Here is a 19,767-nt window from a genome sequence, read left to right as displayed (position 1 = left end):
AGGTGGGCGGTGCCGGGGGGGCGGGAGCTGTGATTTTCGCGGGAACCGACGACCAATCGGACGGCCACGTAGGGCGGGGCGGCTCTTCGCTTCCCTTTCCGCCGAACGCGCTCGCTCACCCCATTGGGCCGCGCGTCCACCGCGGGGCTCTGCGCCTGCGCGCGCTCCGGCGACGACGATGACGGCGGGGCCGGCCTCGCGAGGGGGCGGAGCCAGGAGAGGTGGCACGCAGGCGCCCTGCGCGCTGCCGGACGGGGGAGGGACGCGGGGGACGCGACGGCCCGCGGTGTGTTTGGGTTGTGGGCGGTGCGCTCAGAGCCCGGGAAAAGCGGGAAATGGCGGCGCCGAGCGCGGGTTCCCGGTCAGCCCTCCAGCCAAAGGGGCTGATGGCTGCTGATAGGGGGCGCAGGTGAGTGGGGGAGGGTCCGGGGGTCCTGAGTGGGGCCCAGGGAGGGGGACGCGGGTTTCAGGCGTGTGGCCCCGGCGCCGCCTCCTCTCGGAGCCCCTGGAAGCAGCGGTGTCCGCGCTTGCAGCCGAGGGTGGGAGGCCGGCGGAGCCCCCGAGGGGATCGCGGGCGGGCGAATCTCTCCTGGGCCTTGTCCCTCTCGAACAAGGACTCCCCAGCCTCGATTCCTGCAACCCAGGAGGCTCTGAACCGGGGGCGCTCTTTCCAGTCCTGCCATATCCCGGCTTCTCTTAGAGATTCTTGATCCTTTATTTCCCCCGGTTTCCTTTTTAGAAACTAAACTCTGATCTCATAAAAACCGGTGAGACCTGCAGACTTCGGAATTCCGCCTGATGTGCATTTTGGATTGAATATATCATGATTCGGATTGCGTTGGGTGTAGTGACCAGATTTTCAGAGCAGTCAACACAGGTTTGGGGGGTTGAGTACTTTGAGACAAGGAGGTGCCCGAGGCTCCGAGCGTGTCTCAGCCTCAGCCCTAGTTACATCGTATCATGGCAGACATCACCCACCCAGGATAACATGTTAATGCCTCCTGGTCCAGACCTAGATGATTTATTGAGGACCTTGGAGCCAGAAGCTGCAGAAGGACACAGAATCAAGACTTAAGAATTGCCTTTGTGTCCTTTTCTCCACCCCCTCCTCCCTTTCCAGATGTGTCCTCAAGTTCTAGGTCATTGTGGTTACTTTTGGAAAGTCCACATTTGAGGCTCTCCCCATAATATGTAATCCTGGAAGGAGCAGGTGTACGGAGAATGGATAGTGCTTCAGATTAAATCTAACGAGTTGTGGATTGAAAATTTAAGTCTAGAAGTTAGAGTTAAGAACTTGGAGTCAATGAGTGAATTGTGTGGATGAGATTGAATAGGGAGAGGCTTTTTGAGGGGGTGTTCCTAATGGAATATCAACATTTAAGGGCAGACCAAAGGTCCTTTAAAGGAAATAGGGACCTAGTAGGCAGAGAGGGAAACTGGAGAGAATGGTGTCATGGAAACTAAGGGAAGAGAAAGTTTTAAGGAGAAAATGCTACTGGTAAATTAATGGGAAAAAGTCAAGTAAACCTGCCCCACCATTGGTGTATCCTGAGGAAATACCAGTATCTAGCTGCGGTGTTATCTTGCAATTGACCTATTAGCACTTATTTTTACCAGAGTTCATACATGTCATTGTTACTGCTTTGGTGTGTTCCAGGGTGATTCTTAAATGAGATTTCTGATTTCTCTAGATCGTGTTGTTGTGGCAGGTTTTTAACGAAGGTTTGGAGTAACAGGAGTATTAAAATAGAACAGAAACAAGAAATTAGAGTTTCAAACGTCGCTGTCCCATACCCAACAGTTAACCAGAGTTGGCTGCTTGTCACCCTTGGGAGTGTTTTGCTGGCCATTTCCTCTGCCTTTGGATTCGATGTGCTGTCTTCTTGGGTCTCAGCTCTTCCAAAACTCAGCTTTTCCCTCCTCTAACCTAGAGTTAAGCCAAGTACATTCTACAAATGTGTGGTATTTCACTGATTCTGAGTTGTATGTGTTTCCCCGTCCACCCCCACCCCCGCCCGGCCCCCCGGCCAGGATGCGTTTTAAAATAGGTTTTTAAGTTATAAACGAAGCTGTTACCATATTCCTTTCTCACTGCCATCAGGTCCTTACTGTTGTCGTGTATTTGAAAACTGTGACTAAGCAGGCTGGCAAGCCCTGGATTTATATAAACTAGGAACATAGATGTTATATATTGGAAATAGGATTCTTGTAGTTCATCAACAGAAGCTGATCTCCTTCCAAAGGCGTAGCAAAACTAAGGAATCCTTGGAATGAAGACATCCCTCGTGAACTAAATTACTAAAATAACTTAGCCTTTACATGTTTTAACTCTAAGTGATTTCATGTTACGTTGATTATTTTCATCATTGGCATTTATCTACTGTGACTTTCTGTCAGACTTTCTGCTTAATTCGGTTCTTATAGGATTCTGGTCATTTCTAGTGTCATTTTGTCACAGGGATTTACAGTTTTAAAAACCATAGTTATAATTGGTATAAGTAGGCTCGAGGAAATGTGTGTGTCTGATTTATTTTATATTAAAGCTGTCCATTGGCTTGAGTTTTTGCCATTGTATTATCTTAATTCTCACAAAGGATTGTTTTAGACTCATATCACCGTTAGCAGCTTAGATCAATAATGTGAAATGTTTTCTGGATACTCCTTAATTAAAATTGGTCTGTCAGACAAAGGATTAATCTCCAAAATACATAAACAGCTTATCCAGCTCAATATCAAAAAAACAAACAACCCAATCAAAAAATGGGCAGCAGACCTAAATAGGCATTTCTCCAAAGAAGACATATGGATGGCCAAGAGGCACATGAAAAGCTGCTCAGCATCACTAATTATTAGAGAAATGCAAATCAAAACTACACTGAGGTGTCACCTCACATGGGCATCATCATTAGAATGGGCATCATCAGAAAATCTATAAACAGTAAATCCTGGAGAGGGCATGGAGAAAAAGGAACGCTCTTGTATTGCTGGTGGGAATGTGAATTGATACAGCCACTATGGAAAACAGTATGGAGGTTCCTTGCAAAACTGAAAATAGAGTTACCATATGACCCAGCAATCCCACTCCTGGGCATATACCCTGAAATCACCATAATTCAAAAAGACACATGCACTCCAGTGTTCATGGCAGCACTATTTACAATAGCCAGGACATGGAAGCAACCTAAATGTCCATCAACAGATGAATGGATAAAGAAGATGTAGTACATACATACAATGGAATATTACTCAGCTGTAAAAAGCAATGAAACTGGGACATTTGTAGAGACATGCATGGACCTAGAGACTGTCATACAGAGTGAAGTGAGTCAGAAAGAGAAAAACAAATATTGTGTATTAACACATATATGTGGACTATAGAAAAATGGTACAAATCAACCGGTTTGCAAGGCAGAAATAGAGACCCAGATGTAGAGAACAAACATGGACACCAAGTGGGGAAAGCGGGGAGGGTTGGGGGGGGGAATGAATCGGGAGATTGGGGTACCAAATTGTACACTCTAAATGTATGCAGTTTATTGTAAAAAATTTTTAAAAAATTAAAAAAAAAATTGGTCTGTCAGACAGAGGACTAGCCCTTCTTGTGAATATGTGTAGTTGTGTCTGTATTAGTTTTGTCAGCGATGGGTATTTCCCCTAGTCAGACCACTCGCCTCAGAAGATGGCCTCAGGTGAATCCTCCATAAAGGATTGTTTGTCATTTCCTTATGATTGATGTGTCACTGCTTCAGTACTTCTTTGATTTTAAGCAGATTCAATCAAATGTCTAATCTTAGTTATCATAAGTCCTGTTCTTTATGTTTTTCCTGCCCACACCTCTTCTGCTTCACTCCTCTGTGCCAGATCTTGTACTTGACAGCTTTTCTGTCCACCTTTTATCCGTAGGATATTGGGAGTGTGTGGCATGCATCCTGACCATCAGGAAGCTCTAAAAAAGAACCGAGTGGTGCTGGCCAAACAGCTGTTGCTGAGCGAGCTGTTAGAACACCTCCTGGAGAAGGACATTATCACCTTGGAAATGAGGGAGCACATTCAGGTATCTGAAGGCAAAAGAGAAAAGCCATGTAAATATATTAGGGGTAGGAAGAGGAACAGAGCATGATAAAGTGTGAAAAAGATGTAGTGATTTACCAGGGAAATGAAAATGCCCTTCTACCCTAGAGCATTTAACAGAAAAGACCTGAAATTCAGGAATAATGGAAAGGACTTCACATGTACGCATTTTTCTGTAAAGGACTTCTTGAGCTGGATGATGATATTACAAGGAAACTCATTTGGAGAAATAGAATTACAGCTAGATAAGTAAATGTGGTGTCATGTTTTATTCTTGTAGGCCAAGGCGGGCAGTTTCGGCCAGAATGTGGAACTCCTCAACTTGCTGCCCAAGAGGGGCCCCCAGGCTTTTGATGCCTTCTGTGTGGCCCTGAGGGAGACCAAGCAGGGTCACCTTGAGGATCTGTTGCTCAGAACCCTGTCTGGTCCTCAGCCTGTACTCCCACCGGTATGGAGCCCTAGACATGTGTGTTGAGAAGGGTTAGTTTGGTGGGAAAGGAATTTTTGAGACTTTGACGGGGGGTGGGGGGGAAGGAACCAGATTTCTATATTATTTGGACTGCATGAGCTCCCTAAGGCTTGGCATGGTGGGTCCTGCTTTCTTACAGTTGAGCTGCGACTACAACTTGAGTCTCCCTTTCCCGGTGTGTGAGTCCTGTTCCCCCCGCAAGCAGCCCCGCCTGTCTCCAGGTGAGAATTGATGGTGTAAGATGGGTCCCGCAGATTTGACTTCCGTTTCCGTGACTGGCATCTGACCTTGTCCTAGTGTGATAACCTGTTTTGATTCACGTTGGCGCAGTTTCCTCGGTGAATTTGTTAGGGACCAGCAGGACAGTTTAGGTGGGGTGTGGGTTGGGCCTGCTTTCCTTACATCACAGGTGATTTTTTAATGGTGATTGGCCCTTGGAGCAACTTGTGCAGCTAGGAAATTCCTGCACGATTGGCCTGTCTCCTCTATAAAACTAAGTTATTTTACAATGATGAAAGACTGTATCATGGGCCTCTACCCTGATGATTGAGTAGCCTAGTGATTAGAACAAGGCATTTATCAGATACCTCATTCAGTCATTCAGTGGGTTGAGCACCTACTACTGTACGCAGGCTGAGTGTAGAGGATCAGTGATGAGCAAAAGCAAACGGGGTCTCTGCCCTCGTAGAGCTTATAAGCTTGGGGTGGGGGGTGAGTAAGACCAGTAATTATTAAAAGGGTGCCTGAAGTTATAATGAAATACTAGGCTTGCTTTGTGGATGGTGTGCTAGTTTTTCTGCTCTCTATGCCACAGATACAGTGGAGCACTCCCTGGACCACGGAGATGGTCCTCCCTGCCTTCAGGTGAAGCCCTGCACTCCCGAGTTTTATCAAAAGCACTACCAGCAGGTGAGTCTTGCCAAATGGCCAGAGGAAAAGCGTTGGGAAATGAAATACCCTTCCTGAGCATTTGAACTTAGCTCGTGTATACATCTCCTCTGTGCCTTACTAGTCAGACATTGCCGATTGAATGTCTTCTGTGGGCGTTTCTGTATTTTGACCTGGTGGGATTAAAAAGAAGAACGTGATGTGTTTTTCTTGCCATGTCTCATCTGGTGGGAAGAGCATAGTTTCTGTCCTCGGGGAGCCCCTGGTCTAACGGCCTCCCCTCCCCAGGCCTATAGGTTGCAGTCTCGGCCGCGTGGCCTGGCACTGGTGCTGAGCAACGTGCACTTCACTGGAGAGAAAGACCTGGAGTTCCGCTCTGGAGGGGATGTGGACCGCAGCACTCTAGTCACCCTCTTCAAGCTCTTGGGCTACAGAGTTCATGTTCTTCTTGACCAGACCGCACAGGTACCCGAGGCAGGACGTGCTGACGTGGGCATTAGAGAACTGGGTGACACTTGGGGGCCAGAAACCCCCGTGCTCCTGGGCCGGCTGGGCTCTGCCTGCTAGAGTTACGCCCTCTCCCTCCCTTTCACTTCCTGTGTTCTGCCTCTCACCTGGAAAAGAAAAATTGGGGCCAGCCAGCTGCTTCGGTGTTGACTTCTCAGGGTGGCTGTGCGCTCTCTGAGTAAGATTAGCCCAGGGTCGGGTCCTCCCTCTTACATGCTCAGCAGCTTGATTCCCAGTCCCTCAGGAGGTGAGATACTGACATGTGTCCGACAACCAAGAAAAGATGTTGAGAAGTCAGGACTGCACAGGATGTTGACTTCTTGGTCAATATTGCTGTTTAGGAGTCCAGCTGTTTCAAGATGACGTTAGCAGATAAAATCCTTGCAGATGAAAGTTTGCTAGAATTGTCCTTGTAAATAGTGTCTTGTGGCCGTATCATGAATTAACATAACTTCTTCCCACCCGTCGTGTGGCCACAGGACAGACCTTAGGGGCGATCTCTTCTGAGCCAGAGGGATGCACGGCAGGAGCATTTGTGTTGTTAGTCCCCGTTAGCCTCAGTCATCGGGCTGGACCACTGACCTTGAGGTAGTTCTGTTTTGAAATCGAATATAGTCCATTGCTAAATTAATACTAATTATTTTGATTCCACAATAATAGTCCTTTCCTAAGCTTGCCTTTGGCAATGTCCATGGTAAAATTAAGGTTTCTAGGCGTTTCACCTTGATCTGTTGAGGTAGGGTGGTCTCTGTCTCCAGCGTTCTCTGTGGTCTTCATTTCTATTTCTCAGCTGTCTTGCTTCTGTGAGAATGATTGTGTATTTGTTAGACTCCTGGTAAGGCCAGCTCCATTGGTAGAAACCTGAATGCCGTTCTTTACATGGTGTTACCAGCTTCCCAGTAATAGCTCATACAAAGAAGTAAGCCCGCCAAAGCCCTGTCTGGAACAGCTTCTTTCCTCATCAAGTATCCTAGTAGGTTATACGCTTTCCTGGGAGGTCTGCTGGGCATGAAGGGAATAAGGGCGGGACCACAGCTGTAAGTCTTACAGAGGGAATCCTATTAGAAGGTCACTTAATAAAATAGGTGCTATTCACGTTTTGGTTTAGTCATTCTTTTTACTAGGAATTTATTGTGTCATAGTTTTCCAGATTTTATGCAGTTGATAAGGGCTTTTATGTGCTTGGTAGTTAAAGATACATCCCTAATCACCAGGTCAGCTGTGCACTATTGATTCTTAGAGACGCTCACTAGCTTCGATGGGCCTATGGGCCCCCTTCACAAACGCCATTCCCTGATGCAGATTCAAGGACCTGCTGGATTCTAATTCTCTGGTTATGTTGTTCTATTGCTTGAATTGCAGTAGAGCTCAATATTGAGCACCTTATAATGGGGAAACAGTGTCAGCTGCCAGAGATTTTTTAAAATGTGGACCTTGAGTTCAAGGGACCTCAGTTAGATGAGGGAGTCTTGACATCAGTTTAAAAAAAAAAAAAAGAAGCATGTCCCCTTATGTTCCTAAGCTCAACAGAAAACTAGAGACAGTGTCTACTACAGTAGTTAAGAGGAAGAAACCATCCCCTTGGGTAGATGTGGTCAGAGGATAAATGGAGGATGTGAGACTTAAGCTGCCCTTGAAGGATGGAAGCTATTGAGGCAAAAAGGAGGCGTGAAGGGGTCCTAGGCAGGGAGAACAGCATACAGTTTAGAAATGTGTATGATGTTAGGGACCTTGTGGGTGAACCAAATGTCAAGAGCACAGGAGTGCAAAAAGTGAGATGGAGATAAAGGAATCAGAATGCACAGGGCCTTGAATGTCTTCCCAGAGGATTGGACTTCCTTGTGTTGACATTAGAACATCAGTAGTTTTTGAATAGAAAGGTGATGCACTCGTAGCGATGATTCAGAAAAATTAATGTGACAGTGTTGTAAAGAGTGAGGTAGAGACCAGTGGCAGGGAATCCAGTTTGGCGTTAATATCATAATGCCAGTATGAGACGGAGGGGGCCTGGACGGATAGTGGACCAAAAGGGAAAGAATGTATGTGAAAGATAGTATAATGGCATGACTGTACTGTCAGTGCTTTGTGATTAAATAACTACGTATGGAAGAAGATGGAAAACTTAAGGAATGGAGAGCCTCAGAGGAAGTCAGGACCAAAGATGTAAATTTGGGAACGACTTGTGTAGGAAAAAGACTTTAAGTAATGAGAGATTATGATCTTTGAAAAAGAGCAAAAGGGCTATGACTGAACCTTGGGGATATCACCCTCCATGTATCCTAGTCCTCAGCTCTGGAGATTCGGGAATGTGAGGAGGACGTTGCAGAATCCATGTCTGACAGTGGCCAGTTGAACTTTCAGATGCAGTTAAACCAGGTAGCGACAGTGGGTGAGATAATTTGGTACATTGGGCATCTCCACAAAATACTGTCTTCCTAAGAGAGCATCTCAAGAGGCTCAAGTCTTTTTTTTTTTTTTTTAACTTTTTGGCCACGCCACGAGGCATATGGGATCTTAGTTCCTAGACCAGGGATCAAACCCGTGCCCCCTGCAGTGGAAGTGTCGAATCTTAACCACTGGACCTAGGGGGAAGTCCCTCAAGTCTTTTACATAATTATTTGGCGAGCAAAGAGACAGAACCAAGAAAATTTAGATCCTCTTTTTCTTCCCCTATTATTCCTTTTTGCTTTAGAGATAATTGCATTTAAAAATTGGAGATACTGTAGTCTCAGAGAATTGTCTTTGCCTGACAGTGCTGGAGAGCACGCTGGTGTCCTCACTGCCTGTGTCGGTGTTCAGTGCTCCTGTTCGTCATCAGAGTCTTTTCTCCTTGCATCTCCCTCATGAGGTTACTAGTTCTAAAGTTACAGTTTATTGTATATTAGGAAATGAGATACATTTTAAAGTGGCAGATTTTCTTTTACCATATGGTGGTATTGGTTTGTAACTTGCATTTGGTCACAGACAACTTTGAGGGTTGTAGGGGCAAACTATGGGTCATCTCTGGAAAATACAGCTGCCTGTAAAATTTTGTGTATCATTTCAGGGAGTTCACAGGTTATTCTTTTCTTCTGTGTCCCCCAGCCAAAAACACATGGAAGTGTTGAGAGCCCTGCTATTTATAGAAGTACTGTAATTTTATCAGAAATAGATCTAGAGATCCTATTTTAAGCTATGCTACTTTCGGAAAAATTCCCCCAAATGACTAACTCCCATTTATTGAATGGTTTAGTCTTATTAAATTCAGTTACAAAGCCTGTGCGTTCTTACTTTGGGCTTTGTTGTCTTCAATTTACTGATCTAATAATCTCACTTAAATTCAAAATGCTGCTGAGTGCCAAAGCTATATTTTTATTCTCTTCTTGGAGCAAAATTAACTTCACCTATAACAGGTTAAATTCTGTTATAATCAGCTCCATAGGAGCAATTATACTTATGCAGTCTCTTGAGATTATTGTATTCTTAAAATAAATGAGTTTTGGATAGCTTTTATTACCTTAAGATCTCCAATATGGTTGGGTTCTGTTTGCTCAGAAAATATACACTTTTTCAGCACAGCCAGTTTCTCCATTTCCAGTGAAATTGCAGACTTTCAAGGCTTTTATTAAGTCTCAATTAGTCTGCAAACAGAAGTATTCCAAACAGAGAAGCAGTTCTCAAACTTTAGCACATCAGAATTACCTGGAGCGCCTGTGAAAGCACAGTTTGCTGGGGGCTGAATGAAGCTTTGCATGTTTTACAGATTCCCAGGCGATGCTGCTGCTGCTCTTTTAGGGGCTGCACTTGGAGGACCACCGCAGCGTGTTATGCAAGTGCGCATTTTACTGGGGGCTGCGTGTGGACTGTTAGACATACGTGTACTGTAACTGTTCTGCCTAAACAGTGTATTCTTCGTTATATTTTGGTCAAGTTCATAATAAAATGAACTCATTTTCTCTCTGCTCATCTCAGATAGAGATGATCCAGACATCTTGAGTTGTAGAGGGAGACACAGGTTTAATAGTTTGTGTCGTATTATTGTACTGTCAGGTATAATGCTTCGGTTACAGTGTTATTCATATTTGACAGTCTAGTGCAAGAGGGAAGATATTCTTAAGTTAGACTACAAGGTTTCTTTGAAAAAATAATACTGTTACCCTTCATTATCAGGCACATTATAACGGCAGATCTTTGCAGTATGTGCCAAACATAGTGATAAGTCCTTTCTATGCAATATCTCAATTAAACTTTACAAACTTGGAGAAGATTTACTCTTAATTGTCTTCTTACAGAGTGGATATTAGAGCCTTGACGGGCTAAATAACCTGTTCTGATTTATGAACCCAAGGATCAAACGTAGATCTGTCTGATCCCCTAGCCCGTATGTGTAGTTGTTACCCTGTACACAGTCCTCCATAGAGTGTGTTCTTCCGTGGACAAAGCGTTTTATACAGACATCATCACTGTGTCTGGGAACTGAAATTCTCAAATAGAAAACAGTGTAGAAGTACTGCAGTTCTCTACTCTCGTGATCCTGTGAGCCGTCTGTCACACAGCAGTTCTTGTAACTGTTATTTTCTTGTAGGTGTGTTACTTATTCATTCACAGTTTACCTGGCGGTCCCCCTTGTGCTGTTTGTATACAAGGGCACATGCTCTGAAGAAGGATCTAGTAGATGATTGGGGAGTGGGTAAAGTTAACTAGCTCATGCATGAATAGCTTCATTAATAACTTGCTCTAATCCAGGAGTTCTTAACATATCTCAGTGAGTCTGTGAATTATAAAATTATATTTAGAATTTTGTCTGAAGTCATGTGGTTTTCCGGTGCGTCCATAGCTTTCTTTTGCCTCTCTCGGGATCCCTGACCCCACTAGTCATTGACAACAGAAATACAGAGAACACATTTTATCTTCTAATAGCTTAGGGTTTCAGACACCAAAGACAAGCTTCTGTGGGTGCTGACTCCAGTGAACAATGCTTACAAGTGTCTTTCTTCTAGGAAATGCAAGAGAAACTCCAGAATTTTGCCCAGTTACCCGCTCACCGTGTCACTGACTCCTGCATAGTGGCGCTCCTCTCCCACGGCGTGGAGGGTGGCGTCTATGGCGTGGACGGCAAACTGCTTCAGGTGCGTGCAGTCCCGTGGCCTGAAGCTGTTCAAGCTGGGTCGCTTCACCTCCCGCCGGCCCGTCTCTCCAGTGATGGCTGCTGTTGTGTGTAGGTCTCAGGGGGTCCCACTGACCACCAACCTCCCTTCTCCCTTATGTCTTTCTGGCAGCTACAAGAGGTTTTTCGGCTCTTTGACAATGCCAACTGCCCGAACCTACAGAACAAACCGAAAATGTTCTTCATCCAGGCCTGCCGTGGAGGTGAGTGCCCTGGCAGACCAGCACCTGGGTGTGGCTCCTGGGCAGCCTCCCACCAGCGCTCACTTTCCTGTTTGCTCCTCTCAGGTGCTATTGGATCCCTTGGGCACCTCCTTCTGTTCACTGCTGCCACCGCCTCTCTTGCTCTGTAAGTGTCTCCCAATGCATGGGGTGTGCTGGGACTTGGGCAGCCCGTGGCTCTCAGGTTGGTCAGCTGTCTGTGCACCGCCGCATCCTGGTCTCAAGACGCTCTTTCCCAGTGTCTTCGCCTTCTTTCCTGAGAACGCTTCCTTTTTTCTGTGCTTACTAATGCTGATGCGCTTTTTTGTTATTCATTCCGGTTAAGGGTTTTCCAGCTGTCTCTGCTTCCTAGCCCTCTCACTATATCTTCTTCCTCTTTTTCTCCACCTCTCCTCCCCCTTTCCACTTGCTCCTTTTACTTCTTTCTCACCTTCACTCCATTCTGGCCTCCTCTCCTCCTTGTATCACTCACGTGTCACGCAGGAGAGCGGAGCAGAAGCCCCACGTCAGCCTTCCGTGAGCTGCTGCCCTCCCTCCTCTTTCTTGCATGCTGTCTCTTTTACCCCGTGAAGAGCCAGGGCTCCCTGCCTGGGCTCAGAAGATGTGCGGGCGTGTTTCTCATCTTGGGGGAAAACTAATAATGAAAAACTCTAAATGTGGAGTCACATTCCGCCTCTACCACTGACTAGCTTTGTCAAGTTAGAGAAGTTACTCAATGTCCCTACACTTAGTTTCCTCAGTATAAAATGTAGATAATCATGTGACCCACTTCGTAAGGTGAGGTTGTTGTGCTGAGTAAGTGCAATAGTTTGTATGAAGGGCTTATGTAGCACAGTACCTGGCTCATAGGAAATCCACAGAAAATGCCAGCTCTGACTGTTATGACATGATCCGTGCCTTTAAGGGACTTACAGTTTGATATAAAGGTCACTTTGTCTAAACATTCAAATGTTATGTGTTTTACGTGGGTGTGGAGTAGCAGATAGAGCCTTTCAGGGAATTGGGGGGACTGCAGTATGACAAGCACACCGAGGTTAAAAGCATATCCCCTTTCCCCCCAACAAAAAAGATGTGCTGAGCAGAAGTATGCCCAGATCCAATTTGAAAACTGATCATCTGTGTCAGTCATATGTAGTGAGATGTGGCTGATCACGTGAGAGAGATCCCTGGTTATAAACCTGTAGTCACAGCTGAGATTTTTGACTTTGACGGATAATAGTACAGGGCTGTTGGGAGCTTACGTAAGAAATAATGAGATAATTTTTTTTTTTTTCAGGACAGTTACCGTGGCAGGGAGCAGTGCTAAGAAAAGAGTACGTGCAGGCAGGAGCTTACTTTTTCATGTACCTGCTGCATCCCCAGGCTCAGAGCACTGCCTGATACATAGTAGCACTTACTAAATATTGAGTGAAGGGGTGGAAATGAATCTGCCTAAAAAACATAGCCATAATACAGAAAATGGATATCAGGGTATTGTGAAAAAAGAACTATTCATTGATGAATAGATCTGAGACACAAAGGCAAGAGAGGAGTGTCCTTTCTCTTGAGGGACACATTCAGCTTGACCTATTTCCTTTAGGAGGTGTCACTAGCAAACTAAAATGAAATAAACATGTTTGTGATCATTTTCTCCTCCTATGTTCAGAGATCATATACAAATACTAGACCTGGATAGGGAAAAATTGCTCTCTTCTGGGCTAATGTGAATCTTTTCTAAAATTAAATCCTCCAAGGGATGACCAGCTGTTCCTTTAAAGTCTGAGCTCACCTGTCTTCTGCTGCATTTAGTTAACATAATTGATGCCTATAAAAAGGACCGCCTCACCCCAGTTGATTGGCTCCTAAACTGGAATGTAAGCTCCATAAGGACGGGGACTTTTTCTTCTCTGTATCCCTAGGGCTTAAAACAAAAACAGTGGCTGGCATGTGGCAGTTGCTCAATAAATTTTTATTGGATCAGTGAATCTTGATCTTTTTCTGCAGAGATCTTCATGCTTCTCTCCCCTTTTAGGCTGTCTTAGGTGTCACATGGAGCAGGATATATTGTAAAAAGCATACTTACTCTTTTACCTTTGGCATGACAAGCTGTGTGTCCTTCTGTCTCTTTTGTACCACTCCCAAAACAGCAGCATCAGAAAAAGAACGTCTGGGGGTAGATAAGGCCTGGGTCAGGAGGCTGGGCATGTGCTCAGGCTATGTTGGGACTCTACTGCTAAGATTGAATAATAGTGTTCTTTTTACATTGTGTAGGAGAAAATTGTCAAATTATCCCAATTTTAAGTTTCTTTAAATTTCTCTTAAATTTTGCATACCAGCTATAATTTGACTTATGAAATTAATAAACAACACCCTGGGAACAGCTGTTCATGCTTAGTCTTACAATTTGTTTATTGAGACATAGATTTGATATTATAGTTTTCATATAGCATACGTGTAGTAATCATATTTTTGATTTATTAACTTGCTTTTCTTTTTTATATAATAAAACTAAATAAATCAATATTTTATTGTGTATTGCAATAAGGAGCACTTTGATTTCCAGGTATATTGGTAATTGAACAAGTGAATCACGGACACAGATGGCTTTTCATTCTGTTTACAAGGAGTATTTGATTCAGCACTTTCCTGGTCTTACCCAGAGTGGACGAAGCTCAGACCATGTGTATGTGCGTGTGCTCGGGCACGGTGTCCGGCCTGTCCTGGGCACCCTCTGCGTGATCGGTGCACACTGGCAGAGGAATGGGAGTAATAGTGTTTGGTTTCTTTTTGTTTTTTTTTTAATTCATCAGCCGTAGGTTGGAGGCAACAGCTGGAAATGGCTCTTCCCAGTCAAAGTCGCAGGGAACTTGGACTTGCCTGTGACAGGCCCAAGAGAGGTGGGAGGAAATAACCTCTTTGTCCACTGTGTCTGCCTTTGTACAGATGAAACAGATCGTGGGGTTGACCAGCAAGACGGAAAGAACCATGAGCAATCCCCTGAGTGTGAGGAGAGTGATGCCGGCAGAGAGGAGCTGCTGAAGGTGCGGCTGCCCACGCGCTCGGACATGATTTGTGGCTACGCCTGCCTCAAAGGTATCATCAGTACCAGAGGAGTAATCCACAGGTGGCTGGCTCTTAGGCTCGCGCTTTGTCACGCAGGGCTCTCTGACTGGGGAGGGGGCGGGTGCCCGTGACCTTCACTCTGCGCTCACTGCCGTCCTGGTTGCAGGGACCGCTGCCATGCGCAACACCAAGCGGGGCTCCTGGTACGTCGAGGCCCTCACTCAGGTGTTCTCTGAGAGGGCCTGTGACCTGCACGTGGCCGACATGCTTGTGGAGGTAAGTCAGCTCAGCCCGGCTCGGAGAACCGTTTACGTCCCCACAGCGTTCCGCCTTCCTCCCCGCTTGCACTGTTTTTCACAGTCTCCCTACCCTTCCTCTTCTGCTGCGATCATGACAACACCTGATTCTCAGACCCTGGACCCTGGGTTTCTGCCTTTCCAGGTGAACGCGCGCATCAAGGAGCGTGAAGGCTACGCCCCCGGCACAGAATTCCACCGGTGCAAGGAGATGTCCGAGTACTGTAGCACTCTGTGCCGCCACCTCTATCTCTTCCCGGGGCACCCTCCCACATGACGCCATCTCCCCATCACCCGTGCCACTGGAAGCCACTGGACCGCAGGAGGCGTCACAGAACCTTCTCTCTGCAGGATGCACGGTTTCTGTTCCTCCCCCTCAGGGATTAGGAATCTCCCAGCCTCGTTTCACACGCCCGTCATCTCCACCTTTGACCTCAGACTGCAGGCCAGCTCCACCCGTGTGGAGCCGCTCTGGCTCTCCTTGTAGAGCAGCTCTAGAGCCGCTCTGGCTGGACTTGTCAGGAGCGTTTGGCCTTAGTTGAGGGACCTGGCAAATGATGTTATGAACACAGTGTCTCGATGGGGAGAGGGCATGTGGGTTTGTGTTCAATTTCTGCCCCCAGGGCTCTTGTAGGAAGCATTGGATAATTGCTTTTATTACACTAGTTGCGATGTCTCAGAGATGATCTGCCATATTTTCTTTCATATCACAGCCCCATTTATCTCAGAGTAAGAGTTTGGAAGGTGTCCTAGTTTAACATAGACCTTTTTTCATTTGGTTTCAAAAGGCCAGGCAGGACAGGAGTGACTCTCTGCTGCTGTGGGTGGGCCCTGACCTGTTCCAAAAGGTTGCCCCGTGGAAGGACTGTCTTCTCATACCCCACTCTTGGCTCCTTGGGGTTCAGGGAATCCAGCCTCTCAGCAGAGATTAGGGTTTGAATGCCTCATATCTGTTACTTGCTTGTCTTTGCCCATGGAAGTTTCAAAGCTCTTTGAATTGCTTGTTCTTTTTCTGAGCTTTGTACCTGAACTTGTACCTTGCCTTGCAGGGAGTGTCAGCAGAGGCAGATAAGAGTGGTATGCTTGCTCATACTTTGTAATCTGTCTCCTTATCGCTTTTCTTCCTGTGAAGTGTCCCTTCTATAAAAGCTTTCTCGTTGTTATCGCCCTGCTTCCTGTTTCTCCTCTTTACCTTCATCTCATCCCATTTACTGCTACCATCAAATCCTTCTACAGTACTCCTTACTTGGCGCGTTTGGCTGCTCAATGATGTAATGTAGTACCTTGTTCCCTCTTTCTGCTTCAGTATTAAATCTCCTCTTGATTTTATGTGGCCTGTTTCCCCTTCCCATCCTGACTCCAGTTCAGGGAGGCCAGTGCCCTGTGATTAGTTTACCCTGGAAACCGTCTTCATCTGTGCTTGTATGAACCTTTTCTGTTCTTAAAGCCTTTTTGTTGTTGTTGCTGTTCTTGCCCCCTGGGTTTTGGTTTTTAAATATAAATCTGATGCTGTTATTCCCCTGCTTGGAACCCTTTGGTTTCCTATCACACCTCAAATAAAACCCAAACTTCTTATTAGGCCTCAGTGCCTCATTAAGTGCTGATTTCCCTGTAGGCAACAGCCCAGTGGCATCCTCAGTTTCTCCAACATTCCGAGGTCTTTACTGCCCTAGACCATCAGACACTCTTCCAGGGTCTTCACCACTCTTGGCTCTGGTGGCTTCTTTATCCTTCGAGTCCGAGCTTCAACACCACCTTTTTGTGGAGGCCTTCCCAGGCCATTCTGTCTCTGAGAATCCAGTGTTTCTTTTTTACTGTGTCCTGTTTAATCCCCTCCTTGCACTCATCACAGTGTAAAGTCATCCGTTTGCATGCTTCGCGTGTTCATTCCTGTCTCCCCTTTAAGTTCCAGGAGGGCAGAAACCTTGTCTCTTTCTTCACTAGTATGCACCCAGCGCCTGGTGCATCGCAGGGCTTCCGTAAATGTTTGCGGAAGGAAGGAAGCAACCCTCGCTAGCATCCTGCTTTGTGACAAACTTTCCCTTTTGGCAAGATAGTCAGTTTAGTATATTTACTCTGTATTTTCCGTGTGTTTTGTTTTATCCACTAGTATTATTAGCTCCTGAAGACAGAAGTCATACGTAAGACAACTTCCTCTGTGTCCCGTGGTGCCGGGCACAGGGCTGGGCCTCCGGTAGTTCAGGTGCTCAGTGAATCCTTGTTCTGTGAGCTGGGGGTTCAGAGAGGTGTCGCCGAGTCCTGCCCTTGGCTCACTATTGTATGGAAGTATTTGGGTGATAGAACCTTTCCACTTCCCACTGCCAGGATTTTCTATTGCCATCCGGTGCCAAATAAATGCTCATATTTATTACCGACGTGTGCCGACGTCTCTGTCTGTAGCTAAGCAGTGTTACAAAGCCCACTTACTTTCATTTCCTTAGCTTCTTACAGCCGTCCTCGCCGCCTCACAAGGCATTGCCCAGAGCGGAACACCCCTTGTTCTACTGCCAGATCCTTTCATACAGCCGGGTCCACACCTCGGTGGAGCCCATCTCCATTGCCGTGGCCACAGGCAACTGCCCAAAATATGGGTACTAGCACTGGGGTTCCTTGTGGTCAGAAGAGGTGGAATGGTCACAGGCAAGCAGTGTTGGTTCTGGATTACTTAGATTATGGGATGGAGGCTGAAGAAACAGATTAAGCTAGAATAGGATGGGGAGGATCACAGAATTCCCCATCTCACGTGGTCCAATTTGGATTTAAGGTTTTCCAGGGTGGGCGCAGATTGTGAGAGAATTCTCGGATAGCACAGCAGAGATCTAAGCAGTGGGCTGTGTAAGCTGAGGAGTTCTCGGGGTGTGACGTGTCTACCCCTGGAGAGGCAGGCATACACGTGCAGGTGGGCTACGGGGGTTAGCACGTTCTGTGGGAGCATTGTGGTAGGAAGCCGCTGTGGACCCTGGGGAAGGAAGCTTGTCAAGGAATCCAGAGGAGGAGAGCAAAGAGGGATGAAGTTGAGCTGAAACATCACCAGTGGCGGGGCAGGGAACTGGCTGAAGAACACTAGGGGCAAAGGGGCCTGGGGAGTGGGCTGGACCCAAGGACCTTCTCAAGGAAGGGGAGGTGGGGAGGGGTGGGGAACTGGAATCGTTGGGGGGACGGTAAGTGGGAGGAAAGTGTTGGGGTGGCGCGACGTGTTGGGGATGGTGTGTCGGGGATTAGAGAGCAGCATCTGCCGAGCTGGATTCCATGTCCTTCCCGCCCCGCCCTTGAATAAGGGTGTCAGGTTGAATTTCACAGCTCTGTCCCCTCTGCCAGGGGATTCTCTTCTAAAATTATCCCCCATCGCTGAGCTGGGGGCGGCTGCTTGCTGCCCTACCCTGTCCTGTTTCCTGTAACAGGGAAGGGGAAAACGGGAAGAAATGGAACAAATGGGATATCCTAGCAGAGGGGGAAAGTGTCTGGTCTGAGGCAAAGATGTTAACGGCTACAGCTGCCTGAGCGCTTAGTGCATCTCCCAGGCACCCTGCTTGCAGCTTTACACCATCCTCCCACAGGCCAGGAGGGCGTCATCTCCCCAATTCTTTTTCAGAGGAGGAAAATGAGGCTCAGAGACTTCAATTATACAAGAAAGAGAGAGAGAGGTAGCTTTAAGGACACAGACTCTAGAATTAACTAGATTGCAAATGGTGGCTTGGCCTTTGAAGCTATCAGAGACCTTGGCTAAGGTACCTAACCCCACCCTTATCTGAACACAGGGAAATTATTGCTACCTTAAAAGGATGAAGGATGCTACCCTATGAGGATGCATGGTGGATCACACGGGGTTAACACATCACAGATGCTCTTAACTGTCTCACAGAATGAGCTTCGGTTTAATGACACAAGTTAACATTCAGACCTCACTTTGGGGCAGACACTGTGAGTTTTGCATGCATTCTTTTCTCTCCATAACCCTCTAAGTTACTGCCTTTTGAGGAAACAGAGGCTAGGATGGGAAACCTTCTGTCGGCCTGAGTGCACTCTCAACTAACAATATTGCTTCTGTGACTTTTCCCTTAGTGTGAGATTTTCTCCCTCCTCACTTTTTGGGGCTATAGATATTTCGCACTGAGCTGGGAGAAGGAGTCTGAGACCAAAGTCTATTCCATCTTAGCCCTCGTTGGGCAGAGAATAAGGGAAAAGTGTATTGTGTTCAGAAATCCAGAAGGGGGAGAAAGAGCCCTGTCCAGTGCTATTGAGCAATGGCGTTAGATACGTCAAATGCTGGGTATGGAAAGGGGCCAGGAATTTTTAGAGGATCCAGAAGGCAAGGTCCAATAAGCAGTAGAGGAGAAATGACTGCCAGTGAGGACAACTACAAAGAGAAAGTGTGTTCAGAGGAAGTCGCAGTTGCCTAGGTGAAATTTCAGAAAGTAGGTGGTCATGGGTTCCATGCTAGGCTGGATGTGCAAAGGGAAAGTCATGACTGAAAGCCTCTTAAAGAGCCCCTTAAAGAGCATGGTGGTGTACTGTCCAATGGTTGGGAGGCCAGACTTAACGAGGTGGGAAAACAAGGGTGTAACCCAGGGAGAAAGTTTCTGCTTAAATTAATGTGAGGATGCCAAGAGGCTGGCTCGTTCACGACCACCTATACCCCAACACTTTTCCTTGCACCTGTGTCCCAGATGGTCATTTCAACAACCTTCCATAGGTTCTAAACTTTAGTCACATGGACTTCAAGAAAATCTAAAATCTTCAAACCCCCCCAAAGAATACATATACCATATTGCATATCTCATAGATAAATGCATGTTTATGAATTTGTTTCCAAATTTAGAAGCTTTTCAAAGAACTCCCCAGAAACCCATCTTTGGCCCTCCAAATAAGAGCCTAAGCACTCTACCCATGGCATCTTGGGGTGGGGGGTGGGCACAGTTTACATTTTATTTTCTTGTTCTCTTGCAGAATGATAACCCGTGAGATTTTAACTAGTTCTAATCTCAAACTCAAGCTCATTACTCTCAAATCCTTGCCCTTCAGCACTAGCAGCTGTAGATTTCCCTGACCCTCCTGATTTAAGAATCTGGTTTTCAGAATTTCAGCTGGTGCTTCTAGGCTTGGTGGAGTATGAGGGCTTTCTCAGTG

General features: G+C 46.3%; 1 protein-coding gene across 3 annotated transcripts; it reads left to right on the top strand.

The window, feature by feature from the left end:
• Nucleotides 1-207: 207 nt before the first annotated feature.
• On the top strand, nt 208-17,009 carry CASP2 (caspase 2). Of its 3 annotated transcripts, XM_057733028.1 has the most exons (11): nt 212-409; nt 3,904-4,054; nt 4,352-4,519; nt 4,680-4,761; nt 5,355-5,449; nt 5,717-5,893; nt 10,915-11,043; nt 11,194-11,284; nt 14,225-14,374; nt 14,511-14,620; nt 14,786-17,009. In XM_057733028.1, exons 1-11 carry the CDS (start codon nt 336-338, stop codon nt 14,915-14,917), a joined length of 1,359 nt encoding a protein of 452 aa, XP_057589011.1. In that variant the 5' UTR covers nt 212-335; the 3' UTR covers nt 14,918-17,009. The 3 variants fall into 3 exon arrangements, with proteins under 3 accessions (XP_057589013.1, XP_057589012.1, XP_057589011.1); XM_057733029.1 differs by lacking the exon at nt 5,717-5,893 and having other exon boundaries at nt 210-409; XM_057733030.1 differs by lacking the exons at nt 14,511-14,620; nt 14,786-17,009 and having other exon boundaries at nt 208-409; nt 11,369-14,340.
• Nucleotides 17,010-19,767: the final 2,758 nt, after the last annotated feature.

This window comes from Hippopotamus amphibius, chromosome 4, assembly GCF_030028045.1.
Source record: "Hippopotamus amphibius kiboko isolate mHipAmp2 chromosome 4, mHipAmp2.hap2, whole genome shotgun sequence".
Lineage (NCBI taxonomy): Eukaryota > Metazoa > Chordata > Mammalia > Artiodactyla > Hippopotamidae > Hippopotamus > Hippopotamus amphibius.
The sequence above is the reverse complement of the archived record's forward strand: the minus strand, read 5'-3'. Positions and strand labels throughout refer to the sequence as shown.

What these genes read in the sequence shown, in the direction of transcription:
- CASP2 (XM_057733028.1), top strand. Translation starts at nt 336, where the DNA reads ATGGCGGCGCCGAGCGCGGGTTCCCGGTCAGCCCTCCAGCCAAAGGGG. An exon ending in TGGACGGCAAACTGCTTCAG is followed by an intron (nt 11,044 to 11,193) that starts GTGCGTGCAGTC and finishes TCTTTCTGGCAG; the next exon opens with CTACAAGAGGTTTTTCGGCT. An exon ending in CATCCAGGCCTGCCGTGGAG is followed by an intron (nt 11,285 to 14,224) that starts GTGAGTGCCCTG and finishes GCCTTTGTACAG; the next exon opens with ATGAAACAGATCGTGGGGTT.